Source organism: Balaenoptera ricei, chromosome 7 (assembly GCF_028023285.1).
Source record: "Balaenoptera ricei isolate mBalRic1 chromosome 7, mBalRic1.hap2, whole genome shotgun sequence".
In the NCBI taxonomy this organism is placed as follows: Eukaryota; Metazoa; Chordata; class Mammalia; order Artiodactyla; family Balaenopteridae; genus Balaenoptera; species Balaenoptera ricei.
In genome coordinates this window covers 3,578,391-3,599,693 of record NC_082645.1, presented here as the reverse complement: position 1 = coordinate 3,599,693, position 21,303 = coordinate 3,578,391, and the positions used below count along the sequence as shown (strand labels likewise).

The 21,303-nt window shown below is 41.0% G+C and overlaps 1 protein-coding gene across 5 annotated transcripts in view; it reads right to left on the bottom strand.

Moving 5' to 3' along the window:
* Positions 1-21,303, bottom strand: part of NCKAP5 (NCK associated protein 5) — a 1,059,956-nt gene that overhangs the window by 109,436 nt on the left and 929,217 nt on the right. For 3 of the 5 annotated variants that reach the window (XM_059927624.1, XM_059927625.1, XM_059927627.1), the window contains exon 11: positions 4,121-4,222. In XM_059927624.1, the coding sequence (XP_059783607.1) occupies positions 4,121-4,222 (102 nt within the window). Of the gene's footprint in view, positions 1-4,084; positions 4,223-21,303 lie in introns of all 5 variants that reach the window. The other 2 variants (XM_059927623.1, XM_059927626.1) reach the window with 1 other exon arrangement.

Genomic DNA, 21,303 nt, shown 5'->3' with positions numbered 1-21,303 from the left:
AGATTACTCCTATGATCCCTATGGCTCTGATAACATCATTATAAGTCCGGGATCAAATGCCCAGGAAGCCATGTACTGTAAAGGAACACCAAACCCGGGAATCATGAGGCTCTGTTGTAAAGATCCTAGGACTTCTCATATCAGTCGGCTACCCAAATGGTAAAGATTCTCACATCAAACAGATCTGGGTCCCGCACAGAAGGATCCAAGCAGTTAGAATTCTAGTGGGTCTGCATAAGGCACAGGTGACAAAGCTGTAGACACCCCAGAACATCTTGACAGCCACATTAGAGGCCCCTCATGTAACAGATGAAGCTCCACTAACTGGACAGGCTAAACTAATTCAGCATCCCGATCACAAGAATGGAATCTCTCCATTACAGTCTCATTCCTGTCCCCTATCTAGAAAAGCTTTGTCTCACAAACTCATCGATGGGAAACCATCTGTCGTTGTGTCACTGGCAGAATGGCAAAGTCTCTTACTTGTGCAATTTATTGACACTTTATGGGTGCCTTTAGTACCTGAGAACATATCACTGTCCTCCAAATGCAATTCCAAGTGACGATGACTAAACACCAGCTTGGGGAAGGAAGGTAATGCTGTTCTGGGAGCACTCGTGGTCAATAGGAAACCCCTGCATCGGTACAGAGGGCATGTTTAATCTGTTGTCTAATCAACATCCATAATGCTTAACAATGTTAGATTTTCAATATCAGGCATCTGCCTTGCTATCAATACTTCATTTTGGCTGCACAATAATCTCTTTAAGTGATCTGAAAATGCCAAGGAATTTTACTACTCTATTTTTCCCTCTGAAATTTGGCTCTAAATATCACTGAAAGGAGAAAGTTGTCTTAAAATCCAGCTTTCAGCAATATTTATTGATTTATGACCTTATTTACTGTCAGATGTAACTTAGTTAAAGGGAGTTCACGTTTGTATCTCAGCAACTACCCTCTGCCAGTGGTCCCAGCGCACAGGCGCACAAGGCAGTTAGGACTCAGCCACGGCACACACATCTGCAACATGCCCGGAACAGACTTTCAGAAATATCACATCATGAGCCACTTCTACTTGTGTGTCCTCTATTTTCTCCATCCCATGCTCTGATATTTTGCTGTTTGGCTCAGCAGGGTGGTGGTTTTTATTTAGGACTACCTCTGCTCTGGAACTTGTGTCTACTATCCAGAGAGAGATTGCATCCACGTCCTTTGAGGCCATCCAATCTAAACTCCTCCCATGGCTTTTTTCGCACCCTGCACAGGTGTCAGTCACCGTTTATATTCTACCTCTTCCCAAAGTACTGAAGCTTATACGGGATTTCTCTCTCTCTTTCCCATCTATACCTTCCCACCTCACCTATCAAAATACTGTCTATTTTTACAACTCAACTCAATTCCCAGGCTTCTTTTTAATAAATAAGCTTCCTTGCCCAGTTGTCACACATGTGTGCACCTCCATACAGATGTCGGATTAAGATGACAGGACACTAGAACTCAGAAGATGAGCTGGAGAAGGAAGGCATTGCTGCCTCTCCCTTGACCTTGAACTTGAGATGCCCAGATGTGATGGAGGACACTGTGGGGAGGTGGGGAAGGCCCATCAATGCCATGTGAGGCAGGCAGGGCAGGGGTAGTTATGCACAGAAGTGTCCTCTAAGCCGGGCTTTTCATCCTTTCAAGGGCACATAAGTCATCCCAGATCTTGTTAAATACAGATTTTGATTCAGTAATTCTGAGGTGGGGTCTAAGATGTAGTATTTTAAGAAATTCCCAGGTGCTTTGATGCTGCTGGCCCAGGGCCTGTGCTTTGAGTAGAAAGCCCCTAGCCTAGGAGGAGCGATGAGGGACGATTACCTCTCGTGTGGATTACTTGGTAGCAAGTTGCGTATCTCACAGTGTGACGTGGGCTGTGCTGAGTAGGATGAAAGGAGTGGTGTGAGCTCTCCTTTGGAGCAGTGTACTGGGGACGGTGTGTGTGTGTGTGTGCGTGTGGTGGGGTGATTACAGAGTAATTCTTTGCCAAGAAGAGGAAGGGGCGAGTCCTCTCTACTGGGAAATTCTCCCACCTTTCCCTGACCTTGGGCAATCAATGTTGGAATTTAATAAGGGACCCAGAATCTCTGACATCATGGCTGAAAAGTGAGCTCCTCTGTCCTGAAGTTTCTTCCCTCATCAGCACATGATTATCATGTAGGATTATCTGCTCCAGTGAATAACTGTTCTGTGATTGAGCGGTTGAACCCCAAGGCCACTTATAAGGTTTAAATCCTGGCTCTCTCACTGGCTAACTCTTTGACCTCGGGAAAATTATTTAAGTCCTCCATACCTCAGTTTCCTTCTTTCTAACTGGAGATAATGAAAGCACCTACCACATAAGATCAATGTGAAGAGTGAACAGCCCCTGCCAATTAGGAGTAGTACGCTTAATGATACTCAGTAATTATTAGTAATAGTAAGACTTAGTAACTGTCAGGTTTTACTACTATTACTAAAAATGTTTCTTTTTTTAATGTGTGTGTCTTGGCTTTTCAACAAAATTATACTTTATAGCCTCCCTAAGGGACCATGCATTACACTTCTTAATATGCCATCATGGTCTTACACGTGGGCGCTGTGCTGAGAAACAGCCAGAAGTGGGTGCACTTTATTTCCACGGGTCACTGATGTGACCTTCTGTAGAGACACACCAGTAGACACTTTTCTCTATTCTCATTCTCCATCTTCGCCATGCTCTTCTGTGGCCGTGGCATGCGGCCAAATACTGAAGAACGCGAGAGGGCTAAAGCAGCGGAGATCTCCGTAAGGCTCTAGGCTGTTAGCAGGTACTGTGTTATGTACATTTGATATATTATCTTATTCAATCTTCACTACAACTCTCAGAAAGAGAAAAGAAATATCATTTTTTCTCATTTTCCAGATGGGGAAGCTGAGGCACTGAGGTGTTACAATCTTGTCCAAGGTCACCCAGTCAATACAACATTGTGATGTGAGGCCCAGGTCCCAGCCGCTATGATATAGCTCCAAGTAAGGCCCCTGCCAATAAGCAGGACTCCTGCACGTATACAGACTTCCTTCCAAACATCCTCCTGAGAAGAGTCGTAATTAGTAATAGATAATGATTATTATTAAAATTCTTCTTTGCCACAAGATGTATGCTGGTTTCCGTTGCAACGTTATCTTAATTGTGTTGATTTAATTGGCAAAGTATACCGTTTACACTATTCAAAGTGTCTTTTTCCCATAGTGTATTTTAGATTACCACCTTGAAGCACTCATATGCTTTAACATCCTTACTATGAGAAATGCAATACAAAATCCATAATTTTAGTTAACAAAAAGGAGAGAGACAGAGAGAATGAAGGCAAGGATTTCTTGGATAAAAACTGCAACTTAAAAAATTCCTGATCTTAAGGCCATATTATAGATTGGATGCCATTAAGGTCTTCATGAATGTTTAAAGTGACAGCATTCCACTGACATTTAATTCCAATCTAACTAGAGAATATTTACCTTCGATATAGACTCTCCTAGCTACACTTATAAAATTATACAGTAAAATAAAAGGCCAGTTATCCACACATGTCCATCTGTCATTGTTTTAAGCCTAACATTTTTCAGTATATATTTATTTGGCTCTTGTGTTTTTCAAGATACTTTTTTTATGTCAGTGAGAGTTAAAAACCACGCTGGTTAAAGTTTTGCCAAATAAGCACAAAGATAACCCTAGCTAAAGAAAAAAAAAGTACAGACCATGAATTTTTAAAAGTTCATACATAATATATCATAAAAGTAGGATGAGTAATATGGGACATGGGCTTTAATAAAAAGCTCCTTGGCCATTTCTCAGAGACTTTGAGATGTAATCAATACCCAAAGCGGTATCTTGGGGACGAGGCAAGATTTATGATATTTTTGCCGAGAGTGACACTTTCTGCTTACTTCATCAGCTGGGGGACATGATATTGAATTGCAGAGAACACAAGAAAGGAAAGTATTTTTAATCTGCCTGACAATGCTTCAAGGATGCGCTTTATGGTTCACTTGTGACATCATTTCTGATGGAAGGAAGAAAAATAACAACCTGAACAAGTGTTCTGAAGGCGACAGGGAAACTCACGTGCATTTCAACATCAGTTCGTGAGTGCGTCAGACTCCGGCTTCTTTCCACATCTGAGAGCAAATCCCCGGTTGAAAGATCTAAGATGCGTGAGTGAAGTTTCTGGGTAAAAACAGGCAGAAATTTTGAATAGTGTTGATTTAATTGTTTGTTTCAAATCTTGCCTTGGACAGGTAAATCTCAAAAGAGTTGACATTTCTAGATTAGATAACACATATCCTAACTCAAAAAAGTTTATCTGAGTTTATCAGTGTTCTATACATACACATGTGCAATTACAGATTATAAACAATAATCACACTTTCACAGTCTGTCAGTATGTGTTGGAAAATAAGTAGTAAGGAAAAAGAAATAGCAAGAAAAATGTGAATACCCCAATACACTTATTGGCTTTTGATATTAACATTAAATTAACTTTTGATATTCACATTAAAAAGCACTCACCATGTTAACCTTATTATGTTGAGTAGTGGTTAAAATCTGAGCAAATAATTATAAAAGTGACCTTATTTCTAAACAGCACTGATCTTGTGAAATCTTCCCTTGCACACATTTTAACTCAAAGTCATTAATGTCATCTGTTAGGAACAATTAATGTGAATAGAAAATAATTGCATCAGGGATCTGGGGACTTGGAGGGCTTTGTGCATTAATATTCACATGCTATTCGATTATATACTCAATTCTTTATTTCAGCTTTGCTTGGGTGGCCTGCTAAACCAGGGACATTTCACTATATTAATCTTTATCCTAATTACTAAGGCTTTTCTGTAGATATTAAATTTGATCTTTTTAATTGCAAATACAATAAAACTCGTGATTTATGTCTAATGTTTCTGCTAGGCTGATGACATTTTAAAAATGGTACTTACAGCCTGGTTTGTCTTGGTTACAACTTTTGTGACTTCAGACACTAAAAAATCGAATCAAATAAGTAAATAATGTGGCTGAGATGCCTCCCTCACCTCTGAAAAGTTTTTCTATTCCTTTTCCTCCCAGGAAAGGCCTTGCTGCATACTGATGTTGATCTGGGAAATGTCTAGTTCTCTGCCAATAATTAATGCTAGGATCATCTTAGCGTGCAGGGGTTGCCCCAGGGTCACTTTGTCCCAGCAGATCCACCATGTTGTCAGCAGGGCTGTAAACTCCACTAAAATGAGCCATATTTACTGTTCCCCATTTGACTTCCTTCAGGTTGAACTTGTGTGAAAGCCCTGTGTACCTGGTTAGTTAGTCACTCAACAAACATCTATTCAGCACCCACTGAAGGATAAGCACTCTGGTAGCATTGTGCTGCATCCATCTGAAGGAATAAAGGCATTTCTTTTTTTTTTTCTGCTATGGATCAGTTCTCCTTCTTATCAGTAGAGCTTAGAATCATCTGCTTCAGACTTATACTCTTGCTTCTCTCAATTTGTGTTTGTGGAGTCACTTTCACCAAAAAGAACATAAATCCTAGATATCTGGTTTTCCATTATTTTGAAGATTCTAATTTCTCCAACAATGCTAAGACATCAATAGGTAACTAGAGCCAGGGTGTTGTTTCCGCACAATATTTATAATCCTTATCTCGAGCTCCCTCTAGAATCAAAGATCTTTTAAGCCCCGGGATCTGTCACACAACGTGTCATACTCAGTAAGTACCCAACCGATGCTTGCTGTAGTCCGTAAAGAAAAAGCTGTCCGTATTTTCTCCACCCACATATAGGTTTTAAGGACTGAGAGAGTGCCAAAAGAATAACATTCTAAGACTTACGAACACATTTATCAATATGCAAAGAGTCAAAGAATTTATGGGAAATGACATTCAACAAAAGAAATGATGATTTTGAGTGGTATATCATGTGATTTGGCGGAAGAGTCCTTATAGATTAGATATCTGACTTCTTATTCAGTTCATGGTTACACTTCTTACCAGATATATGATGTCATCGCTTTGCTTTCTGCATGAATATGTGTATATATAAACCCATCCTCCTAAATGATGTTATATTTTAGTTATTTTTATGCAAGTGGTCAGTTCTCTCCATGGAAATAGGTAAAGTCATGAAGGAGAGGGGACAGATCCTAGGGCAAGGGGACCTGAGTTTCAGCCCGAAGGCACAGATTTTACCAGATCTCAGGATGTAATTGAACCTCTTTGTCTCAGATTCCTTGCCTGTTACAAAGGGATGGAAGAGGCTAGTTAACTTACCTCTCAGGTAGGGAGAGGTATTGCCACAGTCAGAAAGGATAATAAATAAGATAGTACTGTGAAATTTACACAGTCTTATACCAATTAACTGTCGTAACTGAGAGTTGGTAATTTCTTTTTTTTTTTTTAACATCTTTATTGGAGTATAATTGCTTTACAATGGTGTGTTAGTTTTGCTTTATAACAAAGTGAATCAGCTATACGTATACATATATCCCTATATCTCTTCCCTCTTGCGTCTCCCTCCCTCCCACCCTCCCTAGCCCACTCCTCTAGGTGGTCACAAAGCACCGAGCTGATCTCCCTGTGCTATGCGGCTGCTTCCCACTAGCTATCTATTTTACATTTGGTAGTGTATATATGTCCATGCCACTCTCTCACTTCATCCCAGCTTACCCTTCCTCCTCCCCGTGTCCTCAAGCCCATTCTCCATATCTGCGTCTTTATTCCTGTCCTGCCCCTAGGTTCATCAGAACCTTTTTTTTTTTTTTTAGATTCCAGATATATGTGTTAGCATACGGTATTTGTTTTTCTCTTTCTGACTTACTTCACTCTGTATGACAGACCCTAGGTCCATCCACCTCACTATAAATAAGAGAGTTGGTAATTTCTTAAATGCTAAGGTACAAATGAATCATTTGTCGTTATAGTTTACATGTATGTAAGGAGAATAAAAATTGACTTAGAGGAAAATAAAATCTACTCCTGTGTTAAGGCTGTAGGTAAGAAAATAAAAGGTAAATATCATCCTTTCACATAAACATCCTTCATGGTTAAATAACCACAAAAGCTCACAATCCCATTAGATGTTATACTTTTATAATAAGTATTTTTATGAAAGGTTTATATTTTCTACATATACATATATAATAAATAAATTCTCATAGAGAGAGGGAGAGAGAATATCACTTTTCAAACTGGTGTTGTGATGTTATCTGGCCTTAATTCAGGTCTCAGTGAAAAGTAGGTAGAATGTATACATGAGGAAATCAATTAAAATCATTGACAGAGTATAACTAACAGGAGAGTACCCCTGCCTCTTCAAGGAAGTCCACCTGCTTAGTCTGAGGGCAAATTCACTATCACATGACTACCTACCTACAGTTCATCTTTCCTGAGTAAGTGTCCAGTCAGATAAAAATCTCCCACCTGAAAATTTTCAAACTTGAAATCTTTAGCCTACGAATCTGGATGAATCCTGGATTTGACTCGGACATGATTTTGTGTGTGTGTGTGTGCATATGTGTGTGTGTGTGTGTGTGTGTGTGTCTTTGTGTGTGTGTTTAGACATGAGAGATAACAATATTACTCACTATAGATTTGAAATTGACCTCACATCACTTCTTATACTATCTCAGTAACTGAGATTTCACTTGGTCTTAGAAATAGAGACTCCCAGCCTCACACATTCTCAAACTAGAGGCCAGTGAGATCTTTTCACTCAAATGCTTCCTTTCATGGTAACTGTTCACCCCTCCCTTCCTGCCAGACTGGTTTCATTGTCTCTAGAATGGGCCCCTCTCACTTCTGAGCTGGTGCTTTTGTCCGTCTGCCTATAGCACACTCTCCATGTTCGTGCCCACCTAACTGAAAACTGCTCACTATTCAGGACTGCACTGAAACCTGCCTGTAAGGTTGTCTGTCATCTGTAGCCCCCAGTGGATTCCTCACCCAGATGGATTACGTCCTCCATCGTTTTGGCCCTTTATCTGAAGTGCGTAATTGCTGAATTGCTCCTGTATTGCAGGGTCTATTTCCCTAATGGGGTGACCAGCTCCATGAGAATGCAGGCCAAGCCCTCGATTTCTGCTTTGTCCCTGTGGCAGGGGCTGGCTAGGTGTCATGGAACCCATTCCCTCTTCCCTCTAGCCACACAGCTGGACTACATTTCCCAGCATCCTTTGCAGTAGGTGTGGCCATGTGACAGGGTTAGTTCCAGCCAATGGGGTATGAGCAAAAGTGATATCTGTCCTGGCCCGGGAATATCTCCCACATGCGGTGCTCCACCCTCTTTCCCCTTCCACCAGTTTGATGCAGCTAACTTAGCACAGCAATCACAGAAGTCACGTGTTGAAGATGGAGGCAGCAGGTAGGAGGAGTTTGGATTTCTGAATAGTCAATGGAAAAGAGTTGCCCTGGGACCAGAAGTACCTCTTTTGGACTTTCCATGAGAAAGAAACTTACACTGGGTTTGAGCCATTAATCATTTGGGGGTTTGTTTGTTTGTTAATATTAACTGGCTGATGTCACCCTTTTCTGAGATAAGTACTCTATAGCAAACAGAGCAGTCACTAAATAAAGACACACATACACAAATTCATATGCACACATCATGTATATACACACATTATACACACATTCAGAAACACATATTCACATATGCATTTTCAGCTTCATGGAGAAGAGGCCTACTTCGTGCCACTATGCAGGGGCAGGGGTGAGGAGTTGTGTGACAAGCCCTGGTGTAGCTCAATCCACAGTCAGGGCACATGCCTCACACCAGAGTAAGATACCATGGTCAGCTTTGGGGACCTGGTGGTGCCAGAGCAGCCAGGGCCAGAAATACAAGCTGGGCTAATAATTTTGGGTGGATTACTCTGCCTTCAGTCAGCCAGCTCTATTTTCTATTTTACAGTTTTGAACCTGTAATTCAAGGCCGAGAAGGACTGCACCTGAGACCAGCTATGCATTATCTGGCGGGATGGAGGTGGAGTGGCCCCTTTCACAGTAGCCCAGATGGCTTTGCAGCTCTCCAGCTAATGATGGCAGCCGAGGCTGAGACCAAGGAGTGCCTGGCCTTTCAGAGTGAGGCTGGAGGGCTGCTTTGCCATTTTTTGTTTCTCTCCTCACTCACGGAGCTGCACTTCTTCAGATGCTTAGTGAAGGCTTGTTGCATTTAATAGAATTCTGCCTTTGGAGTTTTGCTCAGTACCGAGACGATGTCACAACTGGAAGGCAGTGATTGCTGAGGCAAGGGCGACACTGAGTCCTTACTTAGTGACACAAGGTGGGGTTAAAAAGCAGATTATCTGAGAAATGTGGGTAACACGGGAAACCATACTGGAAAAACCAAGTGAAACAGGGTAATGAGCAGCTTTTGTATTTATTGATGTACTCCCTAAAGTTTGAAAAGGATTGTGTGAAGTTTTTGATTTCAGGATTTCAGACATAAAGAGGAACATACAAAAAGGATTGTTTAACCATCGCTCTCTTATCTTCATTCAGATTTGGTGACAGAATTAATCTAATACCATAATCATGCATACAATTATTCTCCTCTCTAACTAAGAAAACCAAATACATGTAAAAAAGAAATTATGAGAGTGACTATGGCATATATCTGATTAATGGACACTACCAACACGGGTAATTTAGGTTCAGCCACAAAAGGTGAATGTGAATTAGTGTTTTTAACCTGATCTGCTTCAATCCCCTTGATTTACTCAAGCTTGGTAGATGCTACAGTACCAAGATCCTGAATTCTACCCTGTCCTGTTTTATATTCTCTAGAGTTCTTTCTCCCCCTTGTGGAAAAGGTCTCCCAGTCAAACGGGATGGCTTCTCTGCCCACAATTCTTGAATTCCTACTTTATTTATGAAGTGATGAGTTCTGCTATTGCTGAATGATCTAGGGCTCAACCTTCTTTACCGACCACATTTCCCTGAATTCTATTCCTAATGCACTCTACCATCCATCAGAAGGTATTTTTCTACTCTCAAAAAAGTTCATGGTAGGGTATTTAGGAGTGGAAGAATTTCTTGGGATTTGCCCACGCACCATTGGTATCTTTAGCCATTCAGCACTCTCCCCAAGAGACACAATAGCAGCAGCTGCCCCTGGTCACTCCTTGCCTCGGAGCCTATGCTCACCCACTCTTGCCCACCCCCATGCTGAGCACCGCTGCTCCCACTGCCCTAACCTGGCTGGTTGCTCATTTGTACTTGACCTTGTTTAGGAATCACCCTCCCTCACAGATCTAGTTGTCGGAAAAATGGGGCGTGAGAGGATGGTCATGTCCCAGGTCTCGGGTGAGTCCCTGGGGTGGGCCACCAAGTGAGGGTCCTTGGCTTCGTGCAGGAAAGAAATCAAAAGCGAGCCGTGGTAAAGTGAAAGCAGGTTTATTTAGAGAGGTACACACTCCATAGACAGAGTGTGGGCCGTCTCAGAAGGTGAGAGGCAGCACTGAAAATATGGGTGGTTAATTTTTATGGGCTGAGTAATTTCACAGGCTAAAGAGTGGGAGGGATTATTCCAACTATTTTGGGGAAGGAGCAGGGATTTCCAAGAATTGTGGCCTTTCCAAGAATTTTTGGCCTTTTATGGTTGGCCTCAGAACTGTCATGGCGCCTGTGGGTGTGTCATTTAGCTAATGCATTACAATGAGCTTACGATGAGGCTCAAGGTCCACTGGAAGTCAAATCTTCTGCCATCTTGGGCATCGTAGGTTCTAACCGGTTTTTGTCGTATCCTGTTCTTCTTAATGTTGTGTCATTCTTTTAATAGTTGTACCCTGCCCCCTTCCTTCCTGTCTCATTGTGGCCTGGATCCTAGGCTGATTTCTTGGATGAAGAATTTACTGCTTCGTCAGCTGTGGCTTTGTTTTCACATTGTCCTGCCTCCACCTTGGAGATCTGATCTCAACTCACAGCTTCCAGAGAGCTTCCTAGAGCCCCACTCCTGCTCCCTCAATTCAGCCCATGCTGGTCCCCAGGCAGTGTGTTTCATCTCCTTTTATCCCAGCACAAGGGAAGCAAGTCTGGAGTACGTAATTATGAAATCCTATGAGCATCTTTGGATTTTGCCAATTTCATAGCTTTTCCTATGCGTTCACCTTTCTGGATATCCTCTGTTACAGGGGTAGAAAACATGTGGTGGATTTGGTATATATTTAAGAGACTTGTTCTAAATATGGCTTGAATTAGACATCTCCAAGTGAATAAGCCTTGTTCCTTCTGTTGGGTAATAAGGCAGTTTTCACAGGTATGCACAAGGCTCTGAAAGGAAGTTCGAGGAAATCTCCTAAAATGACTCGAAGCCTGATTAAGATAATTTTTCTTTGGAAGCTTTACTCCCCAGATGATCATCCAAAAACCCCCCAAGTTTTATCTTTCTCACACACTAGACTTACATTTTTATTTACATTTTGCCACACTCCGAAATGTGATTTTTCATTAGCCCTTCCAAACCCCATCAAGAGATATTGTGGCAGACCCCTAGTTCACATTTCAGAGGTTTCATTCTGTTCCATTAAGAATTTATTATAAAACTGAACATTACATAACTGCGTATTATGTAACTGAGTATTATATAGTCCTTTCTTAGATTCACAAAAATTTGAGCCTAGGACAAAATATTTTTGGATAAAAGCTGATGTTTAATTAATTATGCCACAATTCCCGTTTGGGGATACAAAGATAAAACATAATATCTGCATTCGGTCATCTTGCTGATGCGACACAGAGCACGTCTTTTGAATATTCTCTTAGAGGTCCTTTAAAAAATATGTCCATCAAGATTTGATCTCACTTCAGAGTCTGAAATTTTTATAGCTAATTTTTTTTTAGCCATCTACACCAGTCCTTGATGCAATTATTATTTTCCCTGACAACTTTCAGACTTGCCCTGCATATCCGTCTTCCTGTGACCCGTTTTGAGTGCATTCCGTTTCGCTCTGGACGGTGCCTCTGCACATGACATGGCTCTGCATCCTCTTTTCTACCTCTCCGGGATCCAAGGTTATACACGCTTTCGAAACAATTATTCCACAGCTATATTCAAAACCTTCTTCAAGGGTCCCTGCTACCATGGCAACCTGATTACCCAGTAGCTGCCTAAGGGAGCATTTGGTTTGGTTACTAGGAAGTTTATTTGGGGCTTCTGCAGCTTAGACTGATGACTGGAGTGTCTCAAATCTGTCCTATCTTCTGAAATTCCATTAACAGTGCCCTGAGGTCCTGCTGGGAGAGGACCAGCGGGATGATGGATGAGGATATAAACAGCAGACCTTGCCCTCGGGAGTCTCCACTCTAATTAGTCCAACAAGAAGCATTCATGAAGCATCTACTATGTAAGAGTCCTGACTATGAACAGACTCAAAGAAGCCCGTTAGTGGAGGCTATGATATGAATGAGGAGCCCGGACACACAGATGAGAAAAAAACAGAAGAATTTTAAGGCAGGATATGCAAAAGAGGTCATGGTACAGGAAGAGTGATACGGAGGCGGGGGTGGTGAGGGTAGGGGTCAGTGTGGCAACACAGTTAAATATAAATAAGATAATATTCTGTGCAATAAAGATTCAGGCCATAGGGGCTTAGGTTTCCCTGTCAAGCTCCCAAATCCCTTGGTCTCTTTACATAAAACAAACAAAAAGGAATCAGAAATATTTAATATGTAACAGCAAAGTGACAGGTGTTGGGAAACAGGATGTACGGTAAGGGCTTCAGCTCACTCAGACCTGGGAAGAGCCAGTTCCGAAGAGTGGTTCACACCTGCCTCCCAATCCTAAAACTCTTTGAAGCTTCTCTTTTGTCTTTTTCTGTGACTCTGATCTGAGAGAGGAAGTGATTCAGCACAGTCTGAGCCTATTCTGGGATCTAAGAGATACAGAAGTGCCTTGAAATTTCCATTTTTATCACTAATTACTTTAACAGGTACTTTAATAAGTGCTTTCCAATTGCCCCTGCTGTTTTGTAAAATTATCTACACTGCATTTTATATTTTTAATCAAGCTTGATTTTTGAAAACTCTCCTGGATTTCTGAAGCTTTTTGACTTTTACATGTGGGTGAACAAATTTTTCCTCTGATTTCACGGAACTAAACGAATTAGGGAGAAAAACAACTTGACCTTCTATTTTTACCAGACCTATTGGAAATAGCATTGATGGTCACTGAAGTCCAGTGCACTGTTTATTAGGAAGAAATGATTTACTTCCTGCCCTATGGGGGAAGAAGGGCACTGACTGAAGTCCCTTCCCTGATCTTATCTCATGAATCCTCATGCTACTGTGTGGAAGAAGCTAAGATCTTAATTTTTAGGGATGAAGAACTCAACCAATACTAAGGATGGTATCCAGTGTCACAAGGCTATATTCCAGTAAGTGGCAGAACCAGGATTCTCTCCCAGATCTGCCTACTGCTAAGTCCAAACTCTATCACATTCTGTTCACTTTTCCCCTGAAGGAAGGAAACTGATATCCTCATTGGTCTCTTTTGCAAGATGAGTTGCTTATTTCTGCCTGAGTGCTAAGCCCATAATTTGGGTCACTCCCATTAAGTGAACTATGTTGCCTTGGGAACTTTCCTGCCCAGAGCCTTTCTCAGAGGCAGATAATCGATAACCGAAAAAGAAATAATCATAACAACAACAGTAACAACAATAGCTGAGACCACTGAGCTCTTTTTAGCACTAAGTATCTATTTCATGCATATTATCCTTGTAAATCCTTATCACAATTCACAGTAAGGGCTGTTATTATCCCCATTTACAGGTGAGGAAACTGAGGCACAGAGCTAAAAATATTGTCTAAGGTCATATAAATCATATTTAAATCCCAGGCAGTCTGACGGCAGAGATTATACCATTAATTCTACAATTAAATCTGGTTAATGATAGCTTGGTAGAAACAACTTACTAAAATAACAATATAAATTAATTAGACAACAAGATAAACTACATAGAATTAAAAATAGAAATAACTCTAAGTACAATGTGATATCTTCACTTACTATGCTTAAACATAAATCATTAATTTATTCAAAAATATACTTTCCTTATGAGGATGATTATTATTGATAATATTTTTGGTATTGGTGATGTTTCCTTCTTAGGTCTCTACATTCTTTTCAGGGAAATGCAGTTCTGTATATAAATATTTGGATCTAACTGAAAAATAAAACTGAAAAAAATAGCAAGCATTTATAGAGTGCTCGCTACATGCCTTGCTAAGGCACAAAAAAAAAAAAAAAAAAAAAAGACATGATTTTTTTCTTATTTAATCCTTAGGATCACCTAACAAGGTAGAATCTATTATGAGCTCCACTTTTCAGATGAATAAACTGAGGAACAAGGGAAGTTAAGGAATTGTTCAGGTCAGGGATCTGAACCTGGGCACAGACTTCAGGGCCTCTCATGACGTCCTCTGCCACTATGTCCTCTAATCCAGGGTACAACGATGGACAAATACAGTCCCTGCCGCTAAGGTGCTTGTGGGACAAGCCACCAGGCACCCTCAATGTCATGTGCCATGGAAAACTCAGCAGGGGGCTCTGGGAAGGCTTTTCCCGGGAAGCGATAGCTAAGTTGAGATTTTATGAACAACAACTGATGATTCAGGGGAAGAAACCAAGAAAGGAAAACAGGGCTTTCTGGGCAGAACCTGTACAAAGGTCCAGAGATGAGAGAGAGTGACATTTTTCTGCATATGGCTCAGCAGGACGACAGAGGCGAGTTCAAAAGAAGGAGAGCGGGGAGAGGGATGTCTCAGCAACAAGGGACCTGCGGCCAGTCACACGGTGGGTGAGCAAGTAGAGGGGCTGGGATTTGAACCCATCACTGTCTCCAAAATTCAAGTTTCCTCCCCTCTTCCTCTGCCCACCACACATTTTTTCCTAATGCTGAACTTGGCTGTGGGCCTCCATGGCCCTTAGGTACGTAAACAAGCACTGGAAGAAGAGACAGGGAGGGTCCCTAAGCCAATGTGGACACAGAGGCCACACCCACAGCTTCTAGCCTTCTCGTCACGCTTCTTCCCGAAAGGGGTGCCAGGGGCTTCCAACCAGGATCCTCACTCACGCCGCATGCTAGGGCTGTGCAAAGAGCTGCCTGCATTCCAGAGATCTCTAGTCACTAATCCTGAAGAACTGGAGTGGCTCCTTCTGTGATGCCAGAGTGCTCTATGATTATCCAGGCTGCCAGCAGGCAGCCAGACCTGGGTCCCGCTCTGTCCTTGCAACTTCGATGAGGAGACATAAACATCAAATGACTATTGTTTGACACTAGAAGAGAAACTCCTAGGAAGAGAAAGTGCCCTGTCAGTGTTTTGGAGAACCCCCCCCCCCAAAAAAAATCATGCAGAATTATTTATAAGATGGGTGCCACCTGCCATGATTAAAGGAAAGATGAGAACAAATGAAATGCAGAGTTTGGGAGATTACATAACCACTGGGACCTTCACAGGCTATAAGAGTCACTCTCACAGTCTTTCCCTGCAGGGAGGTTGGGGTAAGACATAGATCAGAGCGTTGATGAAGATGACGTGTGTGATGAGCCCTCATCTGTATTTTACAGCCCGAAGTCCTGGTTCTAGTGGGACAAGTTGCTGGAGAGTCCAATTCATTTCACAACATTTGTGAAGACGTATCAAGTAAAGGCGGTTTCTGGCTGAATGTTCGGCGAAGGCCTGTAGTCTCAGCTCCTTTGATAGTTAATATTAAGTTGTGTGTTATCAGGGTTTCAGACTCATGACTTCAGTTGGCTTTATAGGCTTTGTTGCTACAGATCTGAGTCACAGTTTCTCTGTAGCTCCATCCCCACAGCAGTTTTTTAAAAATCCACTCTTACTTTACCCCATGGTAAGAAATGCCTCAGGGTATTATAAACAATCAGTTGAAAACTGTTATTTATGTGGCTTCCTAATAGCAATTTGAAATATAGGGCATACAATTACTAGCTTACAATATTGTTCAATATTAACAGTGGGAAGGGTAATATGTAAAACAGACATTAAAGGATTAGCTGTAAAATACATTTCACTGAGCTAAGTCATTTCTTGGCAAATGGTAGTTTCCAGCTATTAACGTAGGATTTATCAAGTCGAGTGGATTTATTTTTATTTTTCTATCAGTTTGCTAAATATATTCTATATTTAAATTTCAATTGTGTGTGTGTGTGTTTCAAGCAAATTAGGAGGAACTGTTGAAAACAAACTCTGAGCTAGAAATGACACCAGAATTTCAAGTCAAAACTGCTCCTCGATTTCCCCAGCAAATCCTCTAGTAAGTTGACTAAAGATTCAGCTGTAACACCCAAGAGAAAAGTACATGATATGATATTACAAACATCTGTATGACAGATTAGGGGGTTTACAACTGCATCAGAAAATTCAGTAAAAAGGCATATCCTCCACAAGACATAAAACAATGCTTCTACCATTTTTGCTTGAGACTCAGCAGGCACAGAACACTTTGTTCTCATCAAGCATGTTCAGTAAACACTATGAATTTGTGAACCAGGCACCCAGAAAGAAGGTCGAAAGAGAAATTCCTAATCTCCTAGGGTGGAAATTGTGAAGTATTAAATGGATATTTGATGCATAAATACAAATAACATAATCTCTCTATTTTCTTCTGAGACAGTCACCAGTTACCATAATCCTAAAATTATTCTGTGTTCTCAAATCCCTACAGATTTATTGATTTTCATAAATTGCTTTGATGGAAACGTTCTTAAAAGATGCAAACTAATCTTGCTCTGAGTTTCCTTTCATTTGATAACATGTGCAACATTCTCAATCTCAGAGAATACCAAAAGTGAGTTCTTATTTTTCAGAGGAATTGGTTAGAGATCTATAAATAACTATTACAAAGAAATTGGTTATAGATCTATAAATATTACAAAGCATTATAGAGACAAGAAACTGCCCTTAGACTCATTTGTGAAACTATGGGAAAGTCCAAATTGCCAAGAAGTAATTATTATTTAGAATTCAGGATCCATTTTGAACACTTGTTACTAATCAGCTAGTTTTAAAGATAATAATTTTCTTCTCAGACTGTAAGTTGGAAACCACAAATATTTCTCCTCAAATGCCCCATGTTAATAATTCCAGGGGCTTCAAATCATTTATTCCATATAAATCTCTGTTTCCTTGCTCAGCTGTTTTATGTGGGATGCTGTAGTTCTTTTCATAAATACTTTTCTATTGATCGAAAACTAATGAAATAAGACACCCTCTAACTTGAGTGCATAAAAGTATCATCATTGTGTAAGATGTGAATCACTTATTCAGAAAGCTGGTGGTTGAGTCCCAGAAGATATCTCGTCCAGTGTGTCATCAAGTGTGAAGTTCAGATCCATGAGCCACGTTCATTGTATTACTGAAACACCTCAATTAACTGGAATCCAATGGACCCAAACCCTTGATTCGTTGACATATTTAAAACAAAGAAAATAATAACTGCAGAGTCAGCTGTTCAACATTCAGTATAAATCCTGGGTTCAGGTTCACAAATTAGCTACTCTCCCAGACAGCACATGGCCCCAGGTGTTACACTGCTTGGGTTCAGATTCTGGCTTTGTGTGGCTTGGGGCAATTACTTCATCTTTTAAGTCTTAGTTTCCTTTATAGATAATAATAACAATATTAGTTCACAGGAGTTTATTGAAGACTGGATGTTCAAGAGAAGAAACTCCCAAATTTATAAGGCTGTGATAGGGACTCCATTCATTAAAATGCTTGGGACATATTAAATGCTCAATAAATGTTAGTTTTTTTCAGGACCAGTGACATAACTTGTGGGGCCCAGGGCAGGGGCCCATTTGTGAAAAAGACATTAAGAATTTCAAGATGGTGACAGGACAGCGTTAAATCAAGCACAGGGCCCTTCTAAGCCCCTATGTGACTGCACAGGTTCACACCCACGAAGTGGGCCCTGGATATCACCTTCTCTGATAATCATTAGACTCTGAAAGACACCCCTTAATCACACAAGGATCTAATTTGTTACCTTTACTAAGCTAACTGGGGTAAAAGTGGAATTTTGAATTTTAAAATAAATTTTCAATAACAGAGTAGTATGCTTTTCCCCCCCGTCTATCCTCAAGTAGTGACACTTGCCTGCCCCTGCAAACAGTCGTGAAACAGCTTCCTAATATGAGAATCACCTCCAATGAAGAACCACCGTTTTGGTAGCACATAAGTAATGCCCATTTGAAACTCCAGAAAGTGTCAACAGAGGGTACCTGACGGAGGTAGAAAAAATACATATAGCAAGGAAAAGTCAGTTTTGTCAATTCTAAGTCACAGTTGCTTTACAATCAGAATGCTAGGAGCGACTTCAAAGTTGCTGCCTGTTTTCATGTGTTCCCCTTTCTGTCCCCACAGGAGGTCCACCCAGTCCCTGAAAGGAAGTCCTGCCTAGACAGGAAATCTGGGAGGACTCTCCTGCCAAGGCAGCAAGGTGGCCCCAGGTGGCAGTGGGCAGAGCGACGTTTTATATTCACATTCTTCTTTCTCTGCCCACCCCCCTGAATCCCTGCCCTACTCCTTAGCGACGCCACACGCCTTAATGCTTCCTGGTTTTCTTGATCTTGAAATTCACTTGCTGATGCTTGTCCTGTTGCTGTCCATGGTCCTTAACATGACACAGGGTGGAGGACCAGTTCTTAGTAAAAACCCTGGACAGACAATCGATAAAGGCGTATAAAATGGCAAATGATGACTTCAGAATTCTATCCCATATAACCTTTCCTGAGAACTGACAGTTTCCTTTGCTACTGCACTCTCTGGACATGGCCTCCCAAAGATACAATAAATAAGAGCACTGAGTTTCTCCTGCCCCCTCCCTAAACTGCCATGACTAACTATAAATTACCAGCTACAATAACAACTGTTACTATATTGCACCACATGGTACTGGTACCACATACCTTACGATATGAAAGTCCTTTAACAATCTGTCTCTAATTAATTTTAGCCTGGACCCACTCGGTCACGTGCCACCAAAGTACCATGTAGCCTGCGGCTCGTCAATGGAGTGACTGGAAGAGTCTTCAGTTCCCTTTCACATTTACCTCTTGGATGTGTCACTAGACCCCAGAATCATCTGAAGGAACTGGGCAGTTCTCAATCTGATCTCATTATTGACATTTATGTTGACTGATGTTGGCTCTTACAGAACTGGAATCCTCAGATCAATTCTCTGATTAGATTCTTTCTCACTGCTGCCATAATCATTTTATCACACAGGCTGCTGCTATCAAATGCTGCTTTATCACTATGAAATGGGGCAAGCTAAACCAGTTCCTCTACTATGCCACAAGAAATAAGACATTCTCCTGGTTTTAAATCTTCCTTTTCTCAAATTTGAAGAAAGTCCCTGATAATTACATTCCTATAGGAGTTAATTTGAAGTTACTGTCCCTTAAAACTATGTTCCATGGGAGAACCAATGTTGAGTCCTACGGCAAATATACACAAGACTCCTTGAAACCTGTTTTCCTTCCCTCTCAGAGAGTTTCAGATGTCAGATTATAAAGCAGGTACCTCTGTGTGGTGACCGTGGCCAGTTGAGTAGAGCCAGTGAAGATGTCATTGTCTCTGGTAGGGTCCCAACACCTGCCCAGGAAGCCTTGTATGAAGGCGGAGAAACAAACCTTTCAAGGTGCTTCCAGCCCTACACTGTTATTAGTTGTAAGAGGGCCAAGAAAAAAGCAGTGTGGTCGTCACCAGACGACCCACAGAATCAAACTCTCAAACTCGGGGTATATGCTCCGTTAAGTAATGATCAGGAGTGACATCAAATATGCAGTATAGTCATCCAAATATTTTCTAAAGTCTAATATTAAACTCTGCACTTATTCCACTGGGAGGAATGAGTAGTTACAAGGACAAATAATTGTCCTTGTAACTACACAGACATGCAATTCCCAGGAAATAGAAAATACAGATTCTCAGGGCTTGTTAATTCCATGGATAGAATTCAGAGCATTCGTGAACTCTGAGGAAGAAAAGGCATCTTTAGTTCCACTAAACTTGAACTAAAATTTAGCATTTCCTTCAGCTACAAATGCAGACAGCAAACTTCAGTGGTATCAACTGGTGACTTTGTCACTGACAGAAATCACAGACATCTTCATGTCACATTACAGTTTTTGAAAATATCTCTAGAAATTGCATATTGGAATCATTATGTAAAAACTAACTTAGAACTTCCATTTGAGCTTGTTATTTTATGCTTCAGAAATGAGGCACATGTATTACTATGTCATATATTTTTTCAATATTTTAGCAACTGGACCTCAATATAATCAGTTTCCTTTATAATCCTATGCCATCTATTTTACACATTTCAAAACATTATTCTGACAAGGGGACCACAGGCTTCTGTGATCTTACACAATGAACCATGGCTAAAAAATGTTTATGAACCCCATTACTTGACTGTTCCCCAACCCTCCACGTCACGTTGCATGTGACATGGAGACCTCTCCCGGCTCCGACTTTCCACACATGTGAACAAAGATGGGTGGATTTCAGCCATCCTCAGTCCCGTCATTTACCTCCAGAACCTGGAGGCAATGGCACCGGTTGGGCAAGGACCGTCCATTAATTTGAATCTCCACCACAATAAATGAGTTTTCTTTTCATTGCCAAGCCGAGCTCTTCAGCTATGATTGTTAGGTATTGTTCCAGTCGAGACCTTAATGGCATTTTAGCCCTGTGGTGGGCTCACAGAGAAACGATTTTCAAACTTCAAAAGGCCATTTAAACGTGTGCAGATGTCTGGAAAATTAATACTATTATCTAACTCTCACCCTTTGCCTGTAGGAGGCAAAGAAGAGACAGCGTTCAATAAAGATATTAGAGATCAGTACATGGTCATAAAGCAAAGTGCTGTCCTTCCGGGAAGCACCAGTGGTGAGAAGTGAGAAATCCAACAGTGCTTTTGAAAACACTTTCTCATTAGATTTTTTTTGTCAAAGTCATTCACTTAATCTGTTAAAAATTTAAAGAGAGAATGGGGATGGGATGGAAGGTGGAAGGATAGAGAAAGATAAAGATAATTTTCTGCCGTCCTACTTCAACTTAGATATTCAAGGTCCCGAGTTCTCAAGAGTGGAGGCATTCATTCATTCACAAGACAGAACCTGAATTTGTCAAGGTTAATGTTAAGCAGGTTACAGTTTCTAAAGTGTTTTGCATTCTGAGAGACTTCAGCCACATTCTGTAAAATTCTCAGGATAGGGAAGTAGTCTCATAGCTAGTT